Genomic DNA, 27,692 nt, shown 5'->3' with positions numbered 1-27,692 from the left:
TTTTAACTCCTGTGCAGCAGCAGTAATCGGAAGTATGTCGGAAAAACGAAGAAATTATGACTATTTGATTTGTGATCGAACCAAACTAGGTTACCGTAGAAGTGGCGGCCGCTGAATGCCATAGGAACAGGGAAAGTAATAAAAGATAGGTTTGCAGGTATGGTGGCATAGAAATGTATATTACAGATGGAAAAACACTACGCAGTGCCCACTAATCATATCGTGGTTTCAGCACCTAAAGCCTCAAAATATTTTTAGTAAGTGCAATGCTAGAGAGCGTGAACATAAAGTAATAAAATGTTTATTTAGACAAAGAAGTGTTGGTATTATCAGTTGTTCATTGAACAAGTATCAGTAACGCAATCACACGCCTTGGAGAATAAATTAACGATATATATAGTTATTGTGCAGCTGCTAACAGCGCCTCCTGAACCAAGCAGGCAGGCTCGTCACATATGCTACTGAGTCATATAATGAAGTTTAGCCGCGAGAAGCTCAGGCATTTAAATGGCGGAAAATGAAACGTTGGTTCCACTTCGGCGCTTCCCTTATTCGCCCATTGTAAATCGCTTCCAACCTCCAATTAAATAGAAACTTTGTAGGCGAACCCTCCCTGACTTGGCTGACAATGGCGGAGGCGGCGTATGTGTGGCCGTTCCTGTGTGCCGCTACAGATGTGTCCAATGTTTTTTTTTTTCTGGGGAAAAGTTATTCTTTGGACCAGATCGCTTAGGGGCCGTGGGATCTGAGTTTCTGGCCACTTACGTCTACTAAATTAGAGGAATCTAGGCCTTCTAGTTCACGTAGGGCAACAAAATGGAAGTAAAAATTAAGTCTGCAAAAAAGCAGACGCTCCAAATGGCTAGCGTAGAGCTGTGTATACGGAGCAGCAGTTATGTGTAATTAGCGTAGAGAGGCTGAAATCAAACACAGGTGGGTCAGATGGGCCGATGCCGGAGATAGTGCCCTCTGAGTAAGCCACATGGTTGACCTAATGCGGCCTCAGAAAACCTTATCTATCTTCGATATTAACCTCTGTTGAGTCGCATTTTTCTATACGGAATTTCGCAGTGAAACAACGAACGGTACCTAAATATCCAGAGTGCAACGAGTACACGCCTTCAAGCGCATGATTCCTGTTTATTAAAACAAAACTTTTTTTTATGCCTTCCTTCACGGGGTTTTGGGCGTCTGCTCGATCGGCTTCTTGCTGAGTAAAGGGTCCTGGAGATAACGCTATAGTATACTGGGCTGCTCCAACATCCACGAGGTGTTGGCTGATCCCGGAGATGGACATGGCGAAAAGCGGGCCGAACCTGGAGACAATGCAAACCATGGATGCGTGGATCAAGTGGGTCACGTGATGGGGTGCTTCTGCGTCTTGGTTATTGCCGGGAAGGCACGTAATATCTGTCCCGCTAAGCTGGTTGCAGAAGATGAACATTTGATGAACCAAACCTCTTCACAAAAGCTTCATATCACATAGAATCAAAAATGTACATTGTATCTGCATTTCCTTTCTGCGACCCATTTGCCTTGTTTGGCCATCACTTGCAATTAGTAATTGTGGACATAGCCACTGACGACAGGGGTGTAGCCAGGAAGGGGGGGGGGCTTATGGGGCTTGAGCCCCCCCCCCGAAATTTTTTCGTACTGTCCATACACCACCGACCAAAGCAACCCCCGGCGCCTGAAATCATTCTGAATTTTGTCTAGCATATCTTTTTCCCGCTCGAAAAGATTTCACCGCGAACATTGCGAACTCGGGCTGGATTTCGTGGCAATGCTCATGCACCTGGAGTCACAAAGCGCAAGCAGCCCCATCCGAGCACAAAGTTTCAAGGGCGTTTTGATGGTGAACGGGCTCGCCGCGGCATCTTGCGGAGGCCGCGGTATCTACGGAGCGCATGGATGTCAATTGCGAAACATTATGGGTATAAAGTTCTCATAAACTTCTGATGTGAAAGGTGCATTGATATTTCCAAAGTTGTGCTTTAGATTTTCAATTGCAGAACTTTGTGAGTTTAATGTTCCTATAAATATTTGATGCCAAAGGTGCATTGACTTTTCTAAAGTCTTTCATCGGAACATACAACGAGACAAGCCGAATCAACACAGTATCAGACAAGTTGACAAAGCCCGCAGCAAGGTCCGATGAGATGAAGCGTTGTGGTGGTTCATTTCTGCAGTCATAAAACATAAGAAATATCAACATTTTTTTTTCACCTACGCCAAAGCATTCACGTCAAGACACTAAAGCCAGCCAAGGTATTATTAATTCTTATTAATTCTTATTAATTTTTTTCTACTTTGACTTTTATTCGCGAGGACACATTGAGCTTTTTTCTTCTCCTTGCTACCCTACCCGCGGGCTGCCAGAGCCAGCCAGAGCGCATGCGTTTTTCTCGTATGGCACCGACACCACGCGGCGCACTTCAGTGCGCGTTCGCTTTTCTCTGGCCGAGTGGATTTTCGTCTGGCAGAGTTTTGAACGGTTTCTGGCTAGCAGACGAGAAAATGAAACTACGGTCGCTCGCCGCCATCACTGTGGGGACTCGACCAATTGCGCCGCGTTCGCTTGAGCGCAACTTCTCCGGAAAGTCTTGTCTCGCCTGTGTAGGAACTGAGCAGTATGCGTATGGTTCTCGGTGGACCAAGCGTCTCACGTTTTCTTCGATATTCCTTCGGTAGCCACATTGTTTGCCCAAAGTAAGCATTCGATTGTGGCCAACATACTTTGTGTTTTTTTTCATTTCGGTAACCCGGCCCCACAAAAGAAAAAAAAAGACATTGTCGCGGCGCAGCGAATTGTCGCACGGTGAAAGTTCGATTTTGTTACTTCTTTTGCGGAAAGTAATGGGCCACGGGACGCTTCAGTTACGGGCTACTCTTATTATATAGCATTGCGATAGCAATTATATGCACTCTCCAAGCGCTTTCCTGCCGTCGCCGTCGCCCTCATGTTTTCGTATAAAGTCCAAGGGCGATAACATCGTGACCGCGCGCCGCATGCTGTATGTGCGAGTGAAAGCGTAGGGAGGGGGGTGGGGGGCTGGAAGGGGTGAGCCGACGATGGTGGCTCAGTCTTGCGCGCGCAAAATAGAAAAGCGGGGAGCAAGCGCGCTGCCTTCCGTCGCGCGCGATACAACGGGGGGGAGTGGATGGAATGGGGGCGGGATCTAGGATTCTATGAATCTGTGATTGCGCAACTTGTTTATTTGCCTTGTTTGACGCATTATATACAGTGACCTTTTTTTTTAGATACCTGCATTTATTGGAGACTTATACGTATATTTAAATAAATAAGAGTCAGTTGTAGACTTTTTGAAGCAGTAACGCAACGAGTTTAATGTGACGGGAATGACGCGACTCGTTAGACAATGGGATAAATGTCTAAATGCTCATGGAGACTACTTTTAAATAAAGTAGCCCGATTGTCATATTCGCATTGGCTCACTTTCATTTGACTCGCCCTCGTATATTTTGCAGGACTCCAGCTTTTTATACGTGCTCTCTGTTGCGGCTATAATTTCGGTGCAATTACTCACGATACACGACCGGTGACAGCTGCTCCTGCGTAATACATTGGAACAAATGACAGCGTCATTGAAATTTTTCACTGGCTGTTGCATGTGTACACGAATCTAAACAAGGTTCTTGAATGACAAAGTTTCATTACCACTTTGTCCTCAACTTGTTAATTTCATGGCCCTTACATTTTTCATATCAGCGGCATGTACTGCTTTGCTGGTTTCGAACTGATATAGTTCTAAAGTTTGTGTGATATTTTATTTACTTAATAAATATACAAAAAGACATGGAAGCGTTGATATCAGTTATTTTGGGCACAATTTTTGGCACACACAAGTATATTCTTCTGTGAAACAATACATATTTTATTTGTTTTTATAGTGCGTAGCCTTCAAGAATTCGTTTGCAGCATCTTTGGCAATGGCAACGCAGTTATTATTCGTGGATTTGATCCACAGACAAATTGTTTGAGAGGAAGCTTTAGCTCGGGCCCAACTATTCGACTACATGTCAAACGCAGAAACGATTTTCTGTGATAATCTCTGGGCGCTATAACGTAAAACTATTCCAAACTTTTCTATTATATTTCTGCAATCAGCTCTACGCGAATGGCCAAAATCTTTTTCTGGATCACCCCCAGGTCGCCTCTCTGGGACGCGACGTCACGAAAACCGCAACAGCTTCCCACCTGATATTTATTTTATTTATTTATTGGTACCTCAAATTACCCATTTGGGGTTTTACATGAGGGGTGGGCATATTTAGATCATATCTTCAATGAATTCCTTGAACGACGTGTACACAATGATTATGCACGATTGGACAGAACAAAAGAAAAGTAGTTATTTCTGATTCGACGCCTTTCCACCATTGGACTTCGGCTATTGGTGAAAAGCTTTTGGATTGCACCCACTTTACCTGCGTGTCACTCGACGTCACAAAACCGCACAAACTCACCGCGTCAAAGTGATGTGTACGCGTTAAAGATGCATTATTATGCCGAAGAAAATTGAATTTTCTTCTGAATAGCCGCAGGCTGCCCCGTACCGAAAGGAATAAAAGATGGCTGCCACCGATCGCTCAGGCACTGGCTACTCGCACCTGTCGGAGAGCATGGGTTTATTTGCGTATAATAAAACTTTTTGCGTGACCCTGTAACGTTTTCGAGCGCTTTCGGCACGTTTACGACCTCGTTCTGCCAACTCTTCTTTGCTGAGGATCCATTCTAGCGTCATTCTTAGGCTTCCGTTGCATGCCATCGTGATTTTCGACCAGCCACTGCAAGCTAATTAAGGGAAAGCGGACCAATCGCAGACACCGGCACCACCCTCTTTATCCAGTTATCGACTTTCAGTGCAGTGGCTCGGCCCCATCGAATCCCTCTCCAATTGAGCGTGCTCCTCGCTTCTTGTCGGCCAATTAGGTAAGACAAGGCGCTCAGTGTAGGCAATGTTATTCGTTTTTCAAGCAAACAAAAGTGACCTCCTATGAACGAGCAGAGCGTTTGATTGGTCTGTACAGACAACCCTGTGGGTGACCGCCCGATGCTTGCGTCGGCGGTTACGCGAATTTGACGTCAGGAGATTGGAATAAAAACATATTAGAATAGTTTTACGTTATAGGGCCTCTGGATCGGTTTTAATGAAATTTGTTGCATTTGAGAGAGAAAGTTAAATTTTAGTGTTTGTTTGAAGCGGAATTTCCATTTAGGGCCTGAACACTGTTCAAAATATTTTGAAAAACTCAAAAGTTCCGAAAAAATAGAAGCGCGACGTTTACAAACTAATAGCTCTTCATCAAGTATATATGTCGCTGTTCTGTAAATGGCCTCTATTATAACAATCAAAGCGGACAAATTTCATGTGTCAACTCCTATCATACGTGAATTGGTTACGTTGGGTACAAGGGTTCTGCGAAAGCCGCATTTCCATAATGCTAAATTTGTTGAGATTCATATGTAATATAGCAATTTTTCCGCTGTATATGTACTATTAGGTGCAATTCACAGAATTGTAATATCATTTTTCATTGCTGAGTTAGAGTTTTAAACTTGATAGTATCGTTTTCTGAATACTTGTGATTTTGGTCAATTTTTAATAAATAATTGACAAACTAAATGAAAAATTCGAAACCAGAAGTCACTAGAATTTTAGTTTTTCTTTTATGTGCAACAAGCCTCGTCAAATTTGCTGCATTGGTAGCCGAGAGAAACGAATTCTCCTTCTACATGTATTTAGATGCGAACACACGAGCTAAATCTTCCTCTTAAGGAGGTCGAGCTGCAATGTGAGCTCCCCCCCCCCCCCGAACGAGATTATTGGCTACGCCACTGACTGACGACTCTTTTGTGCGAGTAGATCGACCTGTTTTACACTAAAATAAGCACGCAATGTGAAGCAGCCAACCAGCAAGTTTAAGAGATCCAGTTATAGAACTTTTTTGCAAAAAGAAAACATGTACGCGAAGAAATCAGCTATAAATCTATCATCTTGAAATTTGTCCAGGCCCAGCGTACGCAAATTTTTCTACTGCCATTTTAGAGAGGCCGTGTATTGATCTCACGACAAAATACACGCGCATCGATTTTCCTCGGTGACAGGGAATGGCTGTTCTGTACAGAACTAAACATGAAAGCTACGGGGCCTCTATCATGTTGCAGCTTATATACAGCTTTTCGGAGAGCATTAGCCGCTGCGTGCTTAAATGTTCCGAACAACGCCCACACAGCCAAAAGCAAAGTTCAGGGCTACTTCCAGACCTACCGCTTTTACACGTGCACAAAGCAAGACTTTGCCATCAAGTTTTCAACAAAATAACAACATAATATGCCGATAGCCGCTTCATGCAAATGAACCGCTGGCTATTGGAGAAAGGGTAGAAGGCACGCCTCCACTTCCTCCTGCATGAATGTTTATCGATCTGGAACGGTGGTAACGATACCGGCGGTTTCGCATTTTTCAAACTTTGCCAGAGCTCGCACTTCATCGCATCAAACGAGGTTCATCGCTGCTATTGACTGTCAAGGCAAGTGTTCACGTAATCAGCTGCGCTTATTATTATTGCCGAGATAATAATTAAGTTCAGGGGATTTGCTTGCGAAACCCAACATATTTTGCGGGGAGATCTACAGAAAAGGGGGTTTCTTTACACCATGTGCAAGGAGACTGAAAATGGGGTGGCAACAACAACAAAAGTGGCAGACTATAGAACTCACTTCGTCCTCCTCGTGCCCGCTCTACACTTCAGCATCTTCTTCTACATCCGTAGGACAAATGGCCCCATGACAATATGGCTATGAGGCACACTATAGTGGGTGACTCCGAGTTAATTTTGACCACCTCATGGGTTCTTAAACGTAAACACAACGCACAGTATCCGAGTGTTCTTGCTTTCCGTCCCTGTGGTGGTGGCCGCTGCAGCCGGGATCGGACGCATGACCTTGGGCTCAACAGCGCAACGCCATAGAATTCCGAGATATGATTAGACCAGTGTCACTGCATGGGCGCTGTTCTTTCGCTTCTACATCGTGAATATTTGGTAAGCAAGTGATTTCTGTTCCATGTGACCGCAAGTATTTACAGAAAGTCTGTTTACCTCTTGCCCTCGTATGCATACCCCGCGTGCGTCCCCAGGAAGGGGAGGGGAGGGGGGGGGGGTGCCCTGGCCGGCTTACGTCCGTATCAGGGCGTGTGGAGAGAAATGCGTGAGCTGATCCCGGAGATAGTTGCAATACCAGGCATGCGTTCCCGGAGGTGGACGTACCCTTGCCGGCTCACGTCCATGGTCACGCCGCGCGACTGGCCTCTCGAGACATTTTGCGTGTATTGCGGGCTTCTTTCACATTCGGAAAAACACTTTCATGTAGCACGTATTGAGGAACAAAAAGCTGTATCGGGAGTTTTTCATGTCGCTCGAAAATGTTCTCCTTAACACTTTTCACCTACTTAAAATATTTGAGAAGTTGTTTGAATAATTAAGACTAATTAACTAATTAGGTGGAATTAAAAAGATTGCTTGAGTATCTCCAAGCGACGGCAAACAACATTACCTTTGTTCTGTCCAGCTACGTGGCATCTGCATATTATTAAACTGGCTAATATATATATATATATATATATATATATGTGTGTGTGTGTGTGTGTGTGTGTGTGTGTGTGTGTGTGTGTGTGTGTGTGTGTGTGTGTGTGTGTGTGTGTGTGTGTGTGTGTGTGTGTGTGTGTGTGTGTGTGTGTGTGCGTGTGTTTGCTTAGTGTAGCAAGTTGGCCTTCATGCTCTTTACATGTGTTAACACCTGTGTGACTAACAATGACAAGGGGAAAGAGCGTGGCGACGGCGCCTGCGCGCGTGGCCTGCGCTTCTGTGGTTATAAAGTCAGCAGCATCGGAGGTGCCGGCGCGGCTGCAGCAGTGGTTGCGGCAGATCCATGGGAGGTGCGGTGACCGCGGTGGTGCTTGTGTTGGCGTAGTGTGACGCCGTATGAAAAAAAATGCATGATTTCATAATGTGCGCAGCCCATGTATGCAACCTAAACAGCTTCGCTGGTAATCCGGCCCCACACAAATGTTGCGGCCCCACAAATTTTTTTAACTGCTTCTTCGGTATACTCGTTTACTTGGTCCCCATTACCTGTCATTTAAACGGTTGGTAGTTACCCCTTATCCACCTTTTTTGCCCTTTCTTTCACGTTCTTCGTGTCGCGCCTAAAAGAAGAACGTGTATCAAACCTAAACAACAACTTGCTTAAGATCGAGTTCTGAACGGGAGAGAAATCCTGTCGGCAATAGGTTCCATTAGCTCGCTGTGCTCTCTACCTTGTCTTGTAGATTATTATTGTATGCGGTTACCAACTCTGGTAAATTCTGTACTTCCGGTTTTTTCCTTTATTTTTTTAAAGAGCCAAATCTGCTTTAGGCAGAATGGAACAAAACGCGATTATTTGCTACAGACAATATGGTCGAGCCTACATCAAAAGCTTTTTGTCAGAGCACATGTGCTCATGCTGTCAATGCATCTCAAAGCTTCAATGCAGTTTAAAGTGTAGATAGCCTACTATAATCGGCATTAAAGAGTGAAATTGGGATTTGGCACTCATACATGTGTCGCGCAGTAATTGATGCATTTGGATTAGAACATTCGATTAGGGATTGGCTTGGCTACGCAGGAAAAGTCTAAATGGCAGCGCACGAACGATTTCGCATTACGTTTCGACAGCCTTGACACCCTAAAAGTTATTTCCTTGCTACCGTCCTCTGCTGCATGTAAGAAGAGTGGCGAGTGTGTGTAGTAATGACGACGACTAGATGTGTAGAGCGGGTGTATCTTCCTGGCACCAGGTGCACTCTTCTGGATAGTCGGAAGTGTTTTCTTAGTTTTGTAGCTCTATTGAAGGCCTCTCACGAGGTGCTCACGGATCGCACCAATTGGTTAAGCGAATCTCGCTCAATTTGATTCAAACAGGCTAAGCAGTTGTCTCATTCTTTATACTAAACAGTTTTTTTTTTTTTAGCCGGCCTTCCAATCCATGAAGGACCCAGTACGATTAGAAATGTATTTACAAGGAAAGAGATCTGAGGAGTGCTTTAGGTTCCTGTCGAAGTTAGCCCAGTTACGGTTTCTGGGTATGGCTCTTTTAGCAAAAAAAAAAAACAAAAAAACTCGTCGCTTATGTTCAGGAGCAATGAAAACAGATGGAAAAAAACTCACTATCGCCTATTCAGTTCAAGGTTATTGGCACTTCACAAATCTCTTGTTAGAGCATAGCGATCAGTTTAACAAAAAAGGTATCAATCACTACCATGACAACGTAGGCAATCAGGAAGAAACTGCAACACAAACTTTAACAACACAAATCTACACTTTATATGTGCGTGTGCTAGGAACCTTGAAAGCATGCCTGACAAAACTTTCTTTTAATGTTACTTGTTTCTTTCAAAGAGTAATTGTTGAGCTTTTGTTAGTGGAATATTCGCTCTCTTCCTTTTCATCGTACACCGGCATGTGAAAACGAAAAGAAGTGTAAAAGTGGGATACCAAAATGGCAAGGCGAGAGTGAGGCACAACGGTTGTAGTTATTCTGCTGCTGGCTGTGGTTGTGAAGGGATGGTTGTCTCTGCCCAAAAATTTAGAACATTGTGCACGCTTGGTCCAGGAACTAGACCTTAAATCCATGTGAGCGAGGAACACTGTTATCCCTGCGGGCTTCTCGAGCATGTTTGACCGCATTTAGAACATCTTTTATTATTATTATTATTGATATGACATAAGGAGATGTCGAAGCACAATTTAAGGCGCCGGCTACTCCTTAACTCTTGAATGGGTCTAACCTACAACATACACGGTTCGAGATTGCATATCAAACAACCTTCTCACACAAGCACCAGATCTTCTCAAGCAACGTTTTCACAGTAACACTATGACGTAAAAATACACGTGGTACATACAACATACAAGTTAAATAACTTCAGAGCACTGTGGAAGAAAGTCTCAAAAATACAGTTGTTACTGTCGCCTAATAATTCTCTAATCATCGGGTGGCGCATACATCGTAGAAATGCAAATAATACTGTCACCTAATAATACAGTCGCTAGTTGGTGGGTGGTGCAGGCATTGTGTGAATGCATTATCAGATAGTCAAAACAACAGCGCGAAATTACGAATAAATACGTTTCTTTTTCTCGCTGTGAATTGTATGCATGCTTGCAGATCAAATAACACTAAGTCGCGCTACGTTCACCAGATGACCACTCGGCCACGGCGGGTGGATGCCTTGTTGGCCCAGGCCCTCGAGTCTTCGGGTGCCCGAGCTCGTGGGGGCGTTGGCAAGAATCAGAGCACGGGCATGCAGGTGCTGCTGCGAGTGCGGCTCATGTTTGCCAAGTCGGCCATCCCCGGGCTGCGCGTCATCCTCGGCTTGTCTCACCCGATGCGACGGCTCGCCTGGACGGCAGCCCTGGCGGCGCTAGTGTGCATAGGCCTCAACGACCTGTACGTCGTGTTCAGGTATCTATCCTCTCTCAGAGACATCTTGAGCAATTACTTTGGGGACGGTTGCGCAGTAGCATATCGGTGACCACCGAAAAGTACAAAGTGAGCTACCCAAGGCATTTCCCGTATTCGGCCACGTCTCCGCGGCAGCAGCTATACCTTCGACAAAGTTTAAAGCGATATCTTCGGCAATTAGCACGCCTACTACTAGATGATTATTGACTGAAAACGTACATTCTGTTCGCCGCACACACCTCCGATGCCAGAAGATTTTCTTTTCTTTTTTTGTGTGTGTGGTCTGAACCTTTTCCACCCAGCATCGAAGTTAAAATGACATCGGGTATCACAGTCCTGACTTTATGTTCATGCTATAGCGAATCTGCACTTCTTTCACAGAGAGTATTTCGAGTATGCCGACACGGTCGACGTCAAGTGGGCGAGATCGCCGGAAGGAATGGCGCTGCCAGCCGTTACATTCTGCAACTTGAATCAGGTGTGTGTCAGCGATATCTTTCATGGAGCTTTGACGTGATGTATAACTGGCGGTACAGCCATAAAAATGCGTTAATTTAATATTGATTATGTTTCTCCCATTGTATTTGCAGACTAATACATGTTATGAAAAGTACCTTAGCGTTGTATTTCAATTCTGTCAAATAATTCGATATTAGGAAGCATAAAAAAGCACACACAAAAAATCACTGATAGCATTCTGCTACGCGCTTGCACCTCGTGGAACTTTACTCTTACTGCCTTGCATATTGAAACAAGTGCAGGAAGCTTTAAGGATTTCTCGTGCAAACTGTTGAAAAATTGAATTCTTCAAGTGTCCGATGGCAGTAATTAACGATTACTTGCTCAGCATCAAGGCCTTCAATACGGCCAGTCGCATGCACCAGCGTAAAACATATATCCTCTCCGTCCGATAGCAATCTGTCTTGGGAAGTTCCGCGTGTATACTGCACGCTGGTACTGTTTTTTTTTTCTTGGCTTACCGTTGTGCACAATGAGCACAGAAAACCCCAATTTGAATTTTAGTCAATAGTAATGAAAGGTATCCTTGCTGCATAAGTTGAAGGATATCACTGTCGCAGACGCGACTTCAGCAACGCGATTTAAAAAATGGTATTACGGGGCTTAACGTGCCAAAACCACTTCGGGATTATGAGGCACGCCTTAGCGGAGGGCTCCAGAAATTTCGACCTCCTGGGGTTCTTTACGGTGCACCTAAATCTAAGTTGACGGGTGTTTTCGCCCCCATCGAAATGCGGCCGCCGTGGCCGGGATTCGATTCCGCGACTTAGTGCTCAGCAGCCCAACACGATAGCCACTGAGCAACCACGGCGGCTAGAAACGCGATTTCTATTCCACAGCTATATTGTCACGTGGTGCTGACGTTGAAGAACACAGTAGCAATACTGTGAACGACAAAACTAGCTTTTATTGGGTGAACCTGTGCCCACAAAACAGGCTACACTTATAGCACAACCATTGCGGCGAACACGGTCGGCGATCGTCGAAAATCTGATCAGCAGGTCAAGCACGTCGACTTTTATACATCAGTCGTCGAATGTTCCAGAGTAATCGCTGGGACCCGCATGTATTCCACAAAGTTCAATATTATTCGCGTCGCGCACACATGCGATCAGATTACACAAGGTTCGGTCACAGACAACGGATTAAAGCATCGATAACATTCCAGAAACTTCCGATAGATGCAGGCGCATCCTGCGCTGTGCGATAACATTTGTTAGGCGGTGAAACGTGTCGCCCGATAAACACAAACAAGTACACGTGTCAATATGGTCAATGCAACAACGCAAACTGTCATGTGCTTTATTCCGACAAAAAGTGTCGCCGCTTATAATAAAAGATCCACACCAACCCTCTGAATTTAGTATTACTATCGCTCGATGCCTGGCAATTACATTTCGTTCCTCACACAGCGAAATTCAAGTAAGCTTAAGCTGCATAACCAGTGATCACAAACTGACTGCCTATTCAGTGCGCTGAAATTATGGTAAGCACGACACGGCGGTAGCTGCCTCTTCACCCGTCTTCCTGTAATGTTACCAAGATGTTGACGCGAAACCGGGTTTTCAAGGTAGCCAGCGGACACCGCAGTGTCACGCTTGCCTCAAACGTGGGTAGAAATACCTTCTGGAAAACTTAAGATGCGGAATCAATTGCCAGGGGTGTTATATTCTGGACAGTGTAGAATTTCGACATATTGTCTAATTCGCTATCTGGTCACCTTTCATTGGCTAGAGGGCTGCTGCAGTCTCTCTGGTTGGCTCAAAATACCGCCACGTACTACAATATTTGATATTAATGGCAGAATTTCACAAGATCCAGATTAAAACCCCCGGTCCCTCTTTCCTCCATCTCCAGTTAAGGCGCGCCGCAAGTTGCCTGCTGTGCCTTCAATGCTTGTTCTTATCGACACCGCTTGACTTCCGATTAGAGAAGTGTTCAGTAACTCGCCTCTGGATACTTCACGTTCACTGTTGGGATGTTTGTTTGTTTTTAACTTCTTTGCATTTTTCAACAGCAGTGGGGTTTAGAAGCTCGTTCTAACATATTCTGGCTCCGAAGAGCCGATATTCGGAATAGCGCTGTGCGCGGGATCACAATGTCTTTATTCCATTTTTTTACGTCTTGTTGTTACCCTATAATCGACGATGAGCGGTGTTTGCGGCATCGGTGGAATCGGCGACATCGACGAGGCTCTGTGAGACCAGTCATACCTGGCGAAACTCCATATGCCTTGTCCTCACGCATCAGCAGGCACTACCTCATGGTGTGTCACCTGCCACAGGTGACACCCTGCAAGAGCTATTAAAGCTCTTGGTTCGCCTGAAACAATGCCTGTTGATGCGTGAAGCCCTGAGTATTCAATGCAGTATACCTAGTGAATTAACCTTATTATCTAGTCCCTGAAGGCAGGTCAGAATGAGACTATGGAATAAAGTAGATACTTTTCAGAGATACTGGAAACGTTTTGTAGAAAACAATGCAGAAAGAACTGGGCCAATCGGCGGAAATATAAAAACATGAAATAATCGAAGTATTTGCAGGGTATTGCAAAGTATTTGCACAAAGCTTCAAATTATAGCCATGAACACATACAAGTCAAATCAGAATAAAACTGCATAAATTGCATGACACCGCACCGCATCTGTCGTTAAAACTTTTTAGGTATGTCTCCGCTACGGGATAGACAATAAGCTAAGAGTGCACCGTGTGGTTCGCTAAATGCCTCCTAAAGTAATGAAATTAATATTCAGGACTATGGCTATAAGAAGCGGAATAAAGATTTTGTGCGTACACTTTGCCCACTTATAGCTGAAATCATCTACCACCCAAAGTGCACGTTGAAAACCGTCACAAAAAACGGGAATATTTAATTGATGTGTCAATCAATGCGGAGCGGAGGAGGAGGAGCAATGACACGAGCATTGCGTGCCGCGGGAACGAAATATTACGCAGGGTCGCTTAAGGACGATGATGATGATGATGAAGCCTCAATTAATGGCACAAACTCACTATGGGGGATAGGCCACGAATCGCGTGGAAATATGACTGAAAAATAAAATTAATTAGTTAATAAATAAATAACACAAAAAGGAAAATAACCCAAGATGATAAATAAACTGTTAATACATGAGATAAAGCAGTGATCACTACGATAGTCAGCCTTACATTGATAGGAATACTAACAAAAACTTGTTACTGTAATAGATAAAGTAAAGGATATACTTAAACATTAGCAAGTTAAATTTTGATTAATAATATTAATAAGATTTTAACTATGAATGTGTGCTTTTACTTCTTGAATTTTCTCAATTGAGGTAGAAGTAAATCAATTGTGGAAAGTACGACATATATAAATAAGAGAGCGGAGGGACAGTAAAAGAGCTTCGCTGTCCTACGCTTTCTTTTGTTTCTTCCTTTTTTTTATTTCTGTCTTCCTATTTTCATGAACTTGCTGCTTTTCTGTTGCTCTCTCCGTAGGTGCGGAAGAACGTCTTCTGTGGAGACATAGAGCTCAACCGAAGCACTGCTACTGAATGGCAGCAGAGAATCTGCGGGGGCAATTCGATACTGCCCATTTGGGTGAGCTTACACTGCACGCCTTTTTTTTATATATTGCTCGCACCTAAAAGATGCCTCATGCTGTAGCTTGCGCAATAAGACAAAGCAGATGCTTCACAAAACATGTATGCAGTATTAATCTTTGTACAGAGCTACAACTGCTCGTATTGTATGCTCGTTTATGTATGTCTGCAAGTGTCTCCCCATCCATGCTCGTGTGCCTCTATGTTCGCATCAATGCAAACGCACCTGAAAAAGTCCTAATGAAGCCCAATTAATTTTCTTTTTGTTTTTGTTGCTCATATTGGGGTTACTTATTACGTCTAAGCCAAGTAAAACTTTATCGCCTAGGTGGAGTGCAAATGTAATGACAGCTAATGTGACGAATGCTGAGCCCTCTCGTATTGTAACTATCGCGACGACTAAAATTAGCATCTGTCATCTTTTTACTTAACTACATCTCGCTGAAGAAGGCGGAACCGCAGACGAAGGTATAGTCCAGCACCCCGATCTCATATGTTTTGCTCCGAAAAGGCTTAGAATTGTTTATTGTTGACAAAGCAAACGACTCTCATGGTGTAAATCGAGACGCCACGCTCATCAAAGTCAAAAGATGACAACGCCAACACTTTCATAACCACTTTGATGGCCTTTAGTAATATGGCTGAATGTGCTTGATACAGTGGCATTATTCCGTGTGTCGCACGTCATTTGATATTATTTCCAAACTTCAAAGCCGTCGAACCAGAAGGCAGTTTTCCTTCTGTATCAACTTGGTCCAATAAGGCTGATTGCACGGAGGATCTTAAAATAAATATATTTCCATTGAAAGCATCTAATCATTCCTACGTTCGCAGAAACATCAAATGCACGCACGCAATTTTAGCTGGAGATAAGCAGAAGAGTTGCTCTTTTTTTCTTTCTGCTATCTGCCACATCACCTTGATTTTTTGCAATGAACGGGCGTCCATACTCTGATAAAGCAGCTTATAGTTCACTAATGATTTCTGTTCGGAAGTAAGTTATTGAATTAAACATGCACGTCAAATTTTCATCGACCCCGATTACAATGCCTTCCCACCGTTTTAATGTTGAACGTTTTCAAGAAAACTCTGGAACTCCGTGCCAGATAGCTAATTATCACTGGCGATTAGATACGCAAGGCATCGTCAAGCGCATATGAAATCCCCTCATAAATTTCAGTAATTTTGGAAGCCCTTGTACATACATGCTCCCAAATGCGCATTGCTGAACCATGTCACTACGCAAATAAATAAATATAGTATTCTTTCAATCATTTATCAGAATTACTTAATGTCGACTCTAATAAACAAAATCTTAAGTACGCATTACAATGTATGGCATTGTATGGCATTGGATATTTTGTACACCAGTGGTTAGCCTTCAGTACTATTGGTTGGTTGCTGAGCACGAGGTCGCGGGATCGAATCTCGGCCACGGCGGCCGCATTTCGAGAGGGCGAAATGCGAAAACACCCGTGTACTTAGATTTAGGTGCACGTTAAAGAACTCCAGGTGGTCGAAATTTACGGAGTCCTCCACTCCACTACGGCGTGCCTCATAATCAGAAAGTGGTTTTGGTACGTAAAACCCCATAATTTTTTAAAATATTGGTTGAATAATTGTTTATTAACCATGCATGTAGTGTTCATTTAACATAATTGGAAGGCGCCTGATGTGCCTATGGTAAAGGAACTGCTGCTGAAGATAATCAAATGAGATTGGGAAATATGGTACGGCCTGCCTGCTGCTAGGATAGTGTCCCGGTTGTGGGATGATTAAGAAACACATGTACCTCTCCACGTGGATCCGTAGTTGCGCGAGAACGACGCCGCGCAGCGCGATGAGTTCCAAAAGTGGATCACCGAACTGCAACGGCGAAACGAGACCACGGCCAAGTTCCTGGGTCACCAGTGGGAAGACATGGTGAAGAGCTGCCTCGTCAATGGGAAAGACTGCAAAACCCCCGAGTAAGGGACTTTATTCTGCCCGCTTTCGTTTCCTCACCACCAGATGCACCTATCAGGATTACTCCAAACCGGAAATCCAGTCCCGCTATATAAATGCGTGTGAACTGAGGCTACAGGTCAACTCCTCAAATGAGTTCAGGATGCTTTGCACTTCTCTGTTCGTTTCATCACATACAACGCTGCGGCACCAGTCACCATTTGTTTCGCACAATGCAATCTCCATGAACAACGACTTCGGAGTATCCGCTGCTCTTACACGGGGGAGAGAGAGAGAGAGAGAGAGAGAGAGAGCAGGCCTTCACGATCAGAAAATTTGCGCTGAAGTAAGCTTTGCAGAATAGAAGCAGTGCAGGGCGGCGCAGGTCGGCCTTATACGCTTTGTGCAAGCGAAAAGCACATATCTGAGCTGAAGAGAACGACGACGCACATGCTTGTTTACGGATAGTGTAATGTATATAGCCTCGACCGCAACCAACTAGCCCATATATCTTTAGCCTTTCCGCTTGCGCAGGGTCCATTCGCGTGCGCATGCGTGCATCTTATGGTGGCCAATCCACGCACGTGTAATGCCTCTGGGCCTGTACTGTATATATACCCGCCACTTCTAGGATGGATTCCAGTATTGTGGTAACTTTTGATTGCCCTGCGGGGCCATTCGCCTTGCTACGGCTCTCTGCAGGTGCTTCAGCACGCGGGCGTAAACATATGGCTTTTCGCGTAACTACATAAGGTGATGGGGAAGAAAGTGACCTTTTTCGTCTTCACTGTGCTGTCTTCATATATCTTGAAATACAGTCAACCTGATTGTTTCGCGTTGTCACTGTCCTGTTTCATTTGGCTTTTCCTGTTTTTTTTCTTCTTTAAAGGCATCTCCAAGTGAATGTTTACGGTCGCTACGGCAACTGCTTTTGTCTGGGCTGCAATCTCAGTGCAGAAAGAGAGAAGATACAGACGGCCTACAGCCCTAACCAAGGTATCCTGTTAATCATACTGACACGTGTACTTATCTTTATCCGGCGACCACGTTTCGCCGCCTAACAAATGTTATCGCACAGCGCGGGACGCGCCTGCATGTATCTGAAGTTTCTGGAAAGTTATCGATGCTTCTATTTGCTGTCTGTTGTCGCCGAACCTTATGTTATCTGATTTCATCGCCTGACGCGAATGGTGTAGAACTTTGTGGAAGGCACGCGGGTCCCTACGATTAGTCTGGAACATTCGACGATTGATGTATAAAAGCCGACGAGATTGACCCTTTGATCAGATTTTCGACAATCGCCGACCGTGTTCGCCGCTATCGTTGTGCTGTAAGTGTAGCCTGTTTTGTGGGCACAGGTTCGCCCAATAAAAGTTTTGTCGTTCACAGTATTGCTACTCTGTTCTTCAACGTCACCACCACGTGACAATATGCACTACAAGGATGCACTACAATAGTTCGGGAGGGTGGCTGATGAACTGCCAGCCACCATCAACGAAATCTTCAATAATCAAACTCAGCTTGCAAGGCAAAAAAAAAAAATTCCAGTAGTGGAACACCTTGTAGAGGCTTGGGTGATTAGAAAACATAAAGCTTAGTGCAGTGTGTGAGAAGCCGACCGTTGCGTGTATAGCGCTAAGGTAACAGGCGCGTCGTGTAGTCAAAATTAGCTTAGTAGCAGCGTTGCGTATAAGTTATAGTAAAAACAGGAAGCAATTGCCATGCACATGACAGTGCAGCGAAACATAGTGACACACGGGACTAAAAGTACTGCAAAACACTAAGCATTCGCGCAACGACCTCAGGCGTAGAACGTACTGTCTCCGTCGTGCTTAACGCAAGCACGCTTGTAGTGCCCTTCCGCTTCCCCTACGGGCAGTGATGAAAATTTCTGCTTAGGTGCCTTGAAGCTGCTAGCTTCGTCCAAAGAAATCAATAGTTCCACCTTGCAGCCTGCGCTTGCTGAAATAAAGCCACTGGAGATGCGTCCTGAGTTAAGTCTGACGGCGGCTGTACGTACCAGAATACGCTGAACGCGCGTAAGCCGTATTCCTATATGATGCTTCGCCAAAAAAGATTTTACTTACTTGTATCAAATTGGACATGGTTTTAGTTGTCTGTTTTTTTAAGCCGAGTACCAAACCCGATGTCCACATTTTTCCGCCCCAGTTCTCTTAGTTGTCTGATTTTATTTTTCTTTGGTTGCTCCACGGAGTCCATTCTCTCAATTAAATTAATATTCATCTAGCGCTTGGTTGTCTGTTCATTCCCAGCTGCATTTGTATTCATTGCGCCGTTTGGCCCATCTTCAAAGTGAAATTCAATGAAATCGCTGAAGAACGCGTAATAATCCACCTAAGTAGTCATCTCAACGTCCTTGGTATGTTGCGTTACGAACACTCTGGGTGCCATTTTCCTTTTGCCTTTATTTCGTGACCGTGCGCATCTCGATAGCTACGATATTGCATGTTCCTGTGGAACTCTTCCTTCGCGCTTACGAGCCCGAATGTCATGTTGGCCATGATCCTTTTTTTCCCAACACAGCCTGTCCAAACGAATATGAGGCTTTCTTAAAATCCGTGTCATTGCTTTACAATGCTCGTCTTCCTTGTTTTCCCTCTCGTTAAAAACTACGTCCCAAAGGAGTCCGCCTGCTACTGGACCTGGAGATCCACCAATACATGTCTCACTCTACAGAAGCGGGTTTCGTCGTCAACGTCCACCAGCCAGGAGTGCAGGTGGATTTTCGCGACAGCATCTTTTTGCTGCCTCGTCACACGACGATGATCAGCGTTACGCAGGTTGAGTTTGATGTTTCATTGCTTGGAATTTCCCCTAATCGTTTCCTGCATGGGCCTTGATCAGCATGCAGCGTCTTCGGAGTGATAGAGGCTATACTAATATATTTTGATAATTGTTAACAGCCAGAAACGCTGCCAAGCTGTAAAAAGATAACTGGATCTTTTTGTAAAACGTTTCCAGGACCCGTACTCAGAACAAAAGAGAAATAATAATTCTTGTTCGTAAGTGTTGTTTGCCATTGGCAGGCCACCTTAGCATATATGTATATTTGATATCGTGATCAGAGTTGCCCGAAGTGGAGCCTTCCATTTCATTCCCACTCCATACCGGAGAGTGAAAATCGCTCGTTAATTCCACTAAATTTAACTAATTGGAATAGTGAGAGTTGTACCATTCCTACAATTTATTTATTTATTTATTTATTTATTCTACCAAGTAGGTTATACAGCATTGTAGAGGGGAGGGGCATAGAAAGAACACTTAGAAATTTGATAAGGAGCACTTTACATAAAACAGAAAATCAGAAAAAGCAACAACAAAAATTGTAAAAGATAATAACATGTCATAAGGTACGCCGAATGACAAAGATAGTGACACACAGGTACTTGCGATATGCACGCACACACGCGCAAAAAAAAAAAACTCAGTGCCCTTCCACTGTGTGAAGAAGGATGACCAGCGAAGCTGTGTATGCGAGCCCTTTAATGGCGAATTGCACATCCGCCGAGGGTCGGCTCGGCATTGCACTATCTTCGGGATCGGCCCACCTATGGGGAGTGCTTAATGACAGCTTCACCGCCACCGCGGGTCGGCCTGGTATTGCACTATCTTCGAGATCGGCCCACTTATGGGGAGTTATCGTAATGTTAGTTGCACAAGTTAGAAGCCGCAAATATTATTCGTAAATATATTGAGTTGTTGGGACCAAATATCTCCAAAACATGTCCATTTGTGGGGACAGCCGGAATGGCAGTCCACTTTTCGAAGCCCCTGCTTCCTTAAATCAAATTAAGCGTAGATAAAGAGCAAAGGCTCACTCACTAGGCTTCTTCAAAACCATAATTTCGATGTGTCTCTGTAATAACGGAGAACATCATAAGTTAACTTAGGTTTCGTCGTGTTTACGCGGTTTTTATTCAATTTAGGACTAAGCCAAACACGACACTAATTCCTGACATCATGGTGCACTGGTTCCACAAATACTATACTGTACAGCTGCCAGCTTGTCACCGCGTAAGCTAGCTTCGCTTTAGCTGCGCACATGTTAGGCGCTTCTCGACCCCATAGCAAGCTGCGACACAGGCAAGGCTAGCGTTTCAAATATGAATCACGATTTCCAAAAATCTGTAATCCCCCCAAAACGCATTCGCATGAAGCAAAGGAGCATATGGTCTTGCATAGATGTGTATGTCACGCATCCAGCTAGAGTACTCTGTCACTTTGAGCACTAACATGAAAGCGAAACCCATCGATACGTTTTGTAGGGTGATCTTTTTTGTTTAGCCTCTACGGCCATATTAAGGGCACAATTTTTTTTTTCAGGACACCTCTTTGACCTTTCGTTATTGCGCTTTCTCTATACTCTGCTGTGTACCAAGAAATATGACGGTATTCTAAATCACCGCAAAGTTTTGCAGGGTACAATCGTTTGTAACGTCATTTTTGGCCTCCATCGTTGTGTTTTAGGTCAAGCGTGACCTTACTAAACCGAAACATATTTCTTGGCATGTAGAAGTTGCTGTCAATAAACTTGCTTCATTTTTGTAAGGCAGAAAGGTTTTTCACGTCTTCAGAAGTGTAAAATCCGCAGAATATAGTGTCTATAATAACGGCGCCAGAGGTAGTCACCTATAGGTTGATAGTGAAAGAATCGGTATACTGCAATATATTGGCCAAATCAAGTTTAGTCGGAATGAACAAATTACCGGTTTGATTTTCTCGCTCAAAATCAACAATTAGCATTACTTGACTATGTGCTCATTTAGTTTCCATTCCACCTGTCTGACTGCAGTCATCATGCCATTTCCATTCCATTCCGTGTGTTTAAAAATACGGAATTATACCGAAACAATTTAACTCCTGAGTTTCCACTCCACAACTCTGATCGCGATTGCCTGGCACATCTTAGAAACAGCCTTAACGTGAAAAGTGTTTGAATTACAGCACTGAATTCGGGCGTTGAATTGGCTGCGAAACAGGCCATCTCATATACGTCACCTTAGGGGTCTCCGAGATAGGTTTGGGACATTTAAAATTGTGCATCTATTGTCACCCAGTTTTTCTAGGCTATATGAATAGCCACTGGAGGCAATTCAAGTGCCGCATTTCTCCACATAGCACCACGTTTTTTCGTACAGTACATCGTGAAAGTGTTATATTACCTTGATTGCAAAGATCCCCTACAATGACAGAGTAGACGGCTGAAAATAGTCTCACCAACATGTACTGCCGCTGTTTGTGGAAAGAACAGTAGTTGACTTTTCTTTTTTTCGCTCCTACTGTACTCACAGTCTATTTACTTTCGGCTGGAGCCGCCGTACAGGAACCCATGCCAGCGGGATTTCCCAGAGAAATACCGCGATCACATTTCTCTGGATAGAGTGTATACAAGGAAGGTGAGCTGCAAAAGTCGCTGCTTTCACTTTCTTTATTTGATGCGTACAAGTCATTCTTCAGATTTGCTCTTCGCATGTGTAACACATTAGATCTTTTCAAGGATGAAGTCAAACAAGGAATGGCGTTTCCTTACTTATGAGGTCAACTCAAGAAAAGATCAGCAGTCAGAGCAATGCCGAGAGGTGTCCATATTACTTTATTTATTTCGCTTTTATAAGTTATTGGCCTCAGTTAGCAGACCACTGCTAAATCATTATGGTTAGTCCGCGAAGCTAGCTCTACACGTTCACTCGCGGCTAACAGCCGCTGCTGTAGACTACGTAATGAACGAGGCAAGAAATGGTAGTAGTAATGTTTGCGTATATCTTCACACCGTCTTCAGTGCTACCAAAAATGAACAAAATATGTCATCAGTCTTTAGCAACAAGGGAGGCACAGTTGGGAGCAATATGAAAGGGAGCGCAGAATTTATTTTAACGGAGATTATTAGGACGTGTGGATTAATACGTATCACGTGTATATATGTTCGATTCCGGGCTCAAACATTTTTTTTCGTGCAACACTTTTATGTGTGGCCCTGCCTTGAAGTCACCGTGTAATATCTAGCTGAATGTAACTCTACTTTTTCTACTTGTGCTCGTCGGAGTATATAGCTGGGACGTGCAGTCCGTTAGGTGCAAGAGCGTAAATCAGATTTAGGGTATGAAGCTTGCGGTGATCCACAACAAGGCCTGAGAATTCGGCAGCGTACTGCTAGTGGGAGTCGAACTCGCAACCTTCTCATGGCCGCATGTGGCCCGAAAAAAGGCCTGAGCTTAACAAGGTCACGAACACGGCTTACAGGTGTCGTGGTTTTCTGCACACGACTTACACACTGTAAAAAATAATAGAGTACAGGCAACTTCCTTGTACATTAACTGTCCGGAGTTCATTTTTATCTTCATTTCGAAATTTCTTGAAATGAAATCAAACTTCGTTTTTCAGATTTCTGGTTCTCTATGAGAAAGTACGTTTACTCTCCTTTCGAAGCACCGAGGTGAACGTACTGTGCTGAGCGACTAAAATGCGAACAACGCAGTTCGTGGTTATTGCACCGCTCGTGACATGCCGCAGTAGATCGTAGATCTTCGCCCCCGTCGCATATTGCGGGGCTACGCGAAAAAGCGCGCACTCCGTTGTTCGCATTTCAATAGGTTCGTGTAATGGAACCCGCGGATGAGCACGAGAATTCTCAAAATTGAATTCGAAATGGATCAAGTAGTTTACCAGGAACAAACAGCGCACTGCCCTACATCCCCTCTTTCTCACCACCCACTTTCCCCGCAGCTTATCCCTTGCGTCAAGTTTCTGATCTCGTCCTGACCTCTAAGAATGTTGTTTTCCCAACTTAAAGGCTCGTTCAATTACATGTTGCCAAAACTTCGGAACCAGGAGTAGTAATGAGACAAAAAATGTGGCTGCAGTCCTTGTAGGCTGGAGGAGATTTCAAATCCTTACTAAAAAGTTCCTCGTACTCAGCCGTGTCCTGCAGCCAACTACTTCACGAGGACTACCGTGTGCACCACCACTCACTATAGATGAGGCCTGTGGGCTGTGGTGCGACTGTCCCCTCACTGGTATCGAGCACAAATGCCGGCTTTCCCCTTCGATATATGTGTTATTCCTGCTATTCTACTCTTGCATTTTGATTTTCTTCGTTAGTCTACCTCCTGTCCACGGTTTGAAAGGAAATGACCGCAGGTGCTGGAAGAGCTTTACTATGTATTAACATGTTAAGTAACGTCTGGGAAAACCAGGCGCTCTGTCAGGAGACCCTAGTGAATCACAGGAAAACCCACCTTTTATCGGCCGCGGCGGCAGACGGCCTCGAAATCGGCAGCTGCCTCATACGGAGCACCTGCTCCTTAGCTATAGGCTATTGCTGTCCTTTCTGCGTCTCTTAAGAGAAGACAAGAATACCAGCTGTACAGAGCCTAAATAAGTGAACACAAGTATAACGAACGTATAGTTGGCGGCTCGCAGACCCAGAATTTCATGAAATTTCACTGCGGTAATGTCCGACGCGCCGACCTGCGCAGGCTCTGTGCTTCCTTGATTCCTGATTATTTCAAAGAGAGGGAGAGCAGGGCTACCTTGCTGCAAAAAGCACGTCACTACTGACTGTCTTAGAATTCTAGACTTCTTTTCGCCATAATTTTCTCCTGCCTGTAGGTCAATACTGTAACAACCGGTTCCTTCTTTTCGTTAGGCCTGCAGGCACATTTGTGCCCAATTGTACGTCATCGCCGCCTGTGGATGCCAGTCGCATGATTACGACACAGTCGACAGGTCTCTGGCCGAAATATGCAATGAAGACGACGAGGAACTCAGTAAGCGAAACCGACTGCGCCCGATGACGCAAAAGAAGAAATATAAATGCAATACAAGGAGCTGCCAACAGCGCATAGAATACTATAAATGACAAAACAATATTAAGTACAGACTAAAATAAATATATTATGAGGCGCTGGCTGAGTCAACGCCTTATCCATAGAAACTGTTGGAGATAGAACACGGCGAGAAGCGATGATGATGTGTATATAAGCAGGACAACAATGAGTGCGCTTATAGGCCTCACGATGAAACAGCTCTATATCCAAGTAGAAATAATATCTCAATCTTGAATCTAACTAAGACGCCTTTTTGACCTCATTTGCGAATTGCCCTTTCAGATAACTGCATTGCAGATGTGGCTGAGAAGATTGACGGAGGGCAAGTTGAATGTCCGTGCTTAGAAAGTTGCACGTAAGTTCACTGTGTTTTTTTTTTTTGGCGCTAAGTAAACAAACTTGTTATTTCTGCATGTTTTTCTTTTCTCTTCCTTTTGTTCTTTTTTTTTACAAAGGAACTGGCTCGCGCGATGAACTCCTGTTAAAGGTTGTAACATAGCATTGCACAGCATCTGGAATTTTGCTTTCAAGTAAACTATATTACAGCAAAAGTTCTGAAGTTATAAGGACATAATTCGTGAGGTAATTAAATACCGCGACAGGCTGCGTTTGGTTGGCCAGGTACAAACAGCGCTGGGCGCTATCGAAGATACGTGTATCTCAGATACCATCTCAGATACTCTTTGGTTATCTTGTATCTAAATCATGATACGTCTGGCAAGGTGTGTATCAGTATCAGTATTTCCGATACATGAAATTAAGATGCAAGATACTGTTATCGCAACATCACCGTGCGAAAGTATAAGCGTTGGCCGAACTCCGCTTCTCAAGCTGATAGTGCTGCCACTAAGCCACCTGAATAGAACTAAAGGCAGCGACATCCTTTTATCTTTTCGCCAGAGCCCTCCAGCAAGGACAGGCGATGAGATCAGCGCGTCCTTATTGGAGGAACAGAGTTACGTGGCAGAGCTATGGTAATTTTATGTGCTCTCTGCATACACGATGCGCCAAAAAAAAAAAGAAAGAAAAGAATGTCGCTATACCAGCGTCGTTGCTGCTGTAGACCTGCCCGGCGATCCGGTATTGCGTAAACAGTAATATGTTCACGGACTGTAAGGAAAACTCCACAGCGGTATTTGCGCCGTCGTGCAGAGGCTTCTTATTGAGGTTCTTGTAATTAGAGAGCGATCCGCTAGCTGATCGGCAACCAATGCAGCGGCTCTCATCAATTACAAAAAGGACAAACAAAAACCGAAAAACCGCTGACAGCGCAGCGTATAAAAAGCTTTCACGTTAAGCAGCTAAAGCAATCCCAATAAATTGTTTCGGAATGAAAATATCATACCTTGAGCATATTATACCTGCTGCTGCTGTTGCTGCTAAGTCAAACCACTTAAAACTATGGATATTAGGCACAGAGGCATCTCAAAAGGAGGAAGAGTACATTTCCTCCTGCGACCCCATCACCCCCTCGTCCCACTGTGTTTGGCAACTCTGTAGTGCCGAGTGACGGGGTGCCTTGCTGAGTGCCCCCAATAAAAATGGAGAGTCATGTTTGACCCCTAACTGAAAAAAAAAAGAAAAGCTTCGTCATAACGGTATAGGGAAAACGAGATTCACGCATAAATTTGAGGCCGTTCCGTGATGATCAGCTCGGATATGTCAATAACCTTCGCGTTAGACATACAGAGTGGTAAAGAGCGCGACTCACTTCTGTTGCCTCTCACAGTGTTTCTGTGAGTGTCCATAGTTTCGCGCCAGAAGCCCATATCACCATGTCGTGACATCTGCCAAACCTTAACTTGCGAAGCCTTCCTTTGGATATATATTCTAAGCCTGCATTCTCTTTGTCCTTCTTTTCTTTTTCGGGGGATTTTCTACGTATGCCTTGCGTGCGTTCTCAGTCGACTGTCTTCTAGTTTCGTTTTGTTCTTTTATTGATTTATCGTTACCTTCAAAAAAAAAAAAGCGAATCGCTTCCGACGTACCGCCATCGCTTTCACGCCAGTAACAACGCCGTGCTCTTCGATTGGCCGCCAAACCGTGTCCAGACGTCACGGCGCCGACCTAAGCACGGGACTCTCACGTGGTCAGTGTGTATGCACACCATGCACACTTCCAGCACGGGCAGGAAGGTGGTGGTTGGCAGACCGAAAAACAGGAAGCAATCTGTCTCAGGGGAAAAAAATAGATCGATTCGGCAGCGCACGCCCTCCTGCTGACCATCACTCGGGAGGCTTTTAGTAGAACTTGCTGTGGTTGGTCGTTTGCACGAAACCGCAAGCGTTTCTTCGGTGAGGCGTGATTTACTGATACTTTTAACCTACGTTTAACCTTTGTCGGGCTTAGGGCTTGCGGTTTTAATGATTAAATCTACCTACGGTAATTGTTGAATTTCGCTGAGTCTAGAACGTCCATCGATCGATCTGTCCATCAGAATGGCTCCTGAATTCCATGGCTTCGAAAACTACGCATTAGAGTTTCAAATTAATTGGAACGTTTGAAGTAGTAAAGGCAAGGCGCAGAAGACCAGGACTCAAGAGGAAGAACACAAACGACAGGACAGGCGCCGGTCCTGTCGTTTGTGTTCTTCTTGAGTCCTGGTCTTCTGCGCCTTGCCTTCACTACTTCAAGTATGAACCAACTAGCCCAAGCAAGAGTTTTACTTGAGCATAATTGGAACTATTGCCAACACAGACAGTTGCAGTTATCAGTTATCAGACAGACAGTTATCGACCATTGCAGTTTGCCTTACGGGCAAACTGCAATGGTCGATACTGCGATAACAGTTACGCGATTCATACGTACTTACGCCACAGCGCATGTACATTTGTATGCGCGTGTCTTCAACAGATATTCATGAGAAGCACTCAGTCAGATTGAAATTGTAAGGTATTCCTTAAGAACATTATTTTCGTTAATTTGACGGGAACAGGTTGAATAATAGAAGAGAAAGTAAGGGGCAGACGTTTAATTTTTTAATTTCGCCTTTACCCCAGTGTGACCCCACGAATTTCAAGTTATCTTATTGTGTGTATTTGGGTCGTTATGGCGCAGAAAGATTTCTCGGACTGACGAAGTTTTTTTCGCTGGCTTTTTCACAATCCAAAGCAGTCCATATTTACCTATAAGCAATTAATGAGACCCAATTAAGTAACTGTCAAAATTCATGACACGACATCGAGCTTGTGCGGGAACTTCAAGGCTGTGTCACTACCTGTCTTTCGTTTACAGGATTTCTTTGTATTTTTTCCGGCTTACGAAGCT

The 27,692-nt window shown here is 44.3% G+C and overlaps 1 protein-coding gene across 1 annotated transcript in view; it reads left to right on the top strand.

The window, feature by feature from the left end:
• Nucleotides 1-27,692, top strand: part of LOC142572047 (degenerin-like protein unc-105) — a 138,590-nt gene that overhangs the window by 99,339 nt on the left and 11,559 nt on the right. The window contains exons 3-11 of the mRNA XM_075680848.1: nt 10,269-10,531; nt 10,913-11,009; nt 14,531-14,632; nt 16,447-16,601; nt 17,468-17,574; nt 19,222-19,379; nt 21,891-21,995; nt 24,245-24,365; nt 24,708-24,780. Of these exons, the coding sequence (XP_075536963.1) occupies nt 10,269-10,531; nt 10,913-11,009; nt 14,531-14,632; nt 16,447-16,601; nt 17,468-17,574; nt 19,222-19,379; nt 21,891-21,995; nt 24,245-24,365; nt 24,708-24,780 (1,181 nt within the window). The remainder of the gene's footprint in view (nt 1-10,268; nt 10,532-10,912; nt 11,010-14,530; nt 14,633-16,446; nt 16,602-17,467; nt 17,575-19,221; nt 19,380-21,890; nt 21,996-24,244; nt 24,366-24,707; nt 24,781-27,692) is intronic.

This window comes from Dermacentor variabilis, chromosome 2, assembly GCF_050947875.1.
Source record: "Dermacentor variabilis isolate Ectoservices chromosome 2, ASM5094787v1, whole genome shotgun sequence".
In the NCBI taxonomy this organism is placed as follows: Eukaryota; Metazoa; Arthropoda; class Arachnida; order Ixodida; family Ixodidae; genus Dermacentor; species Dermacentor variabilis.
The sequence above is the reverse complement of the archived record's forward strand: the minus strand, read 5'-3'. Positions and strand labels throughout refer to the sequence as shown.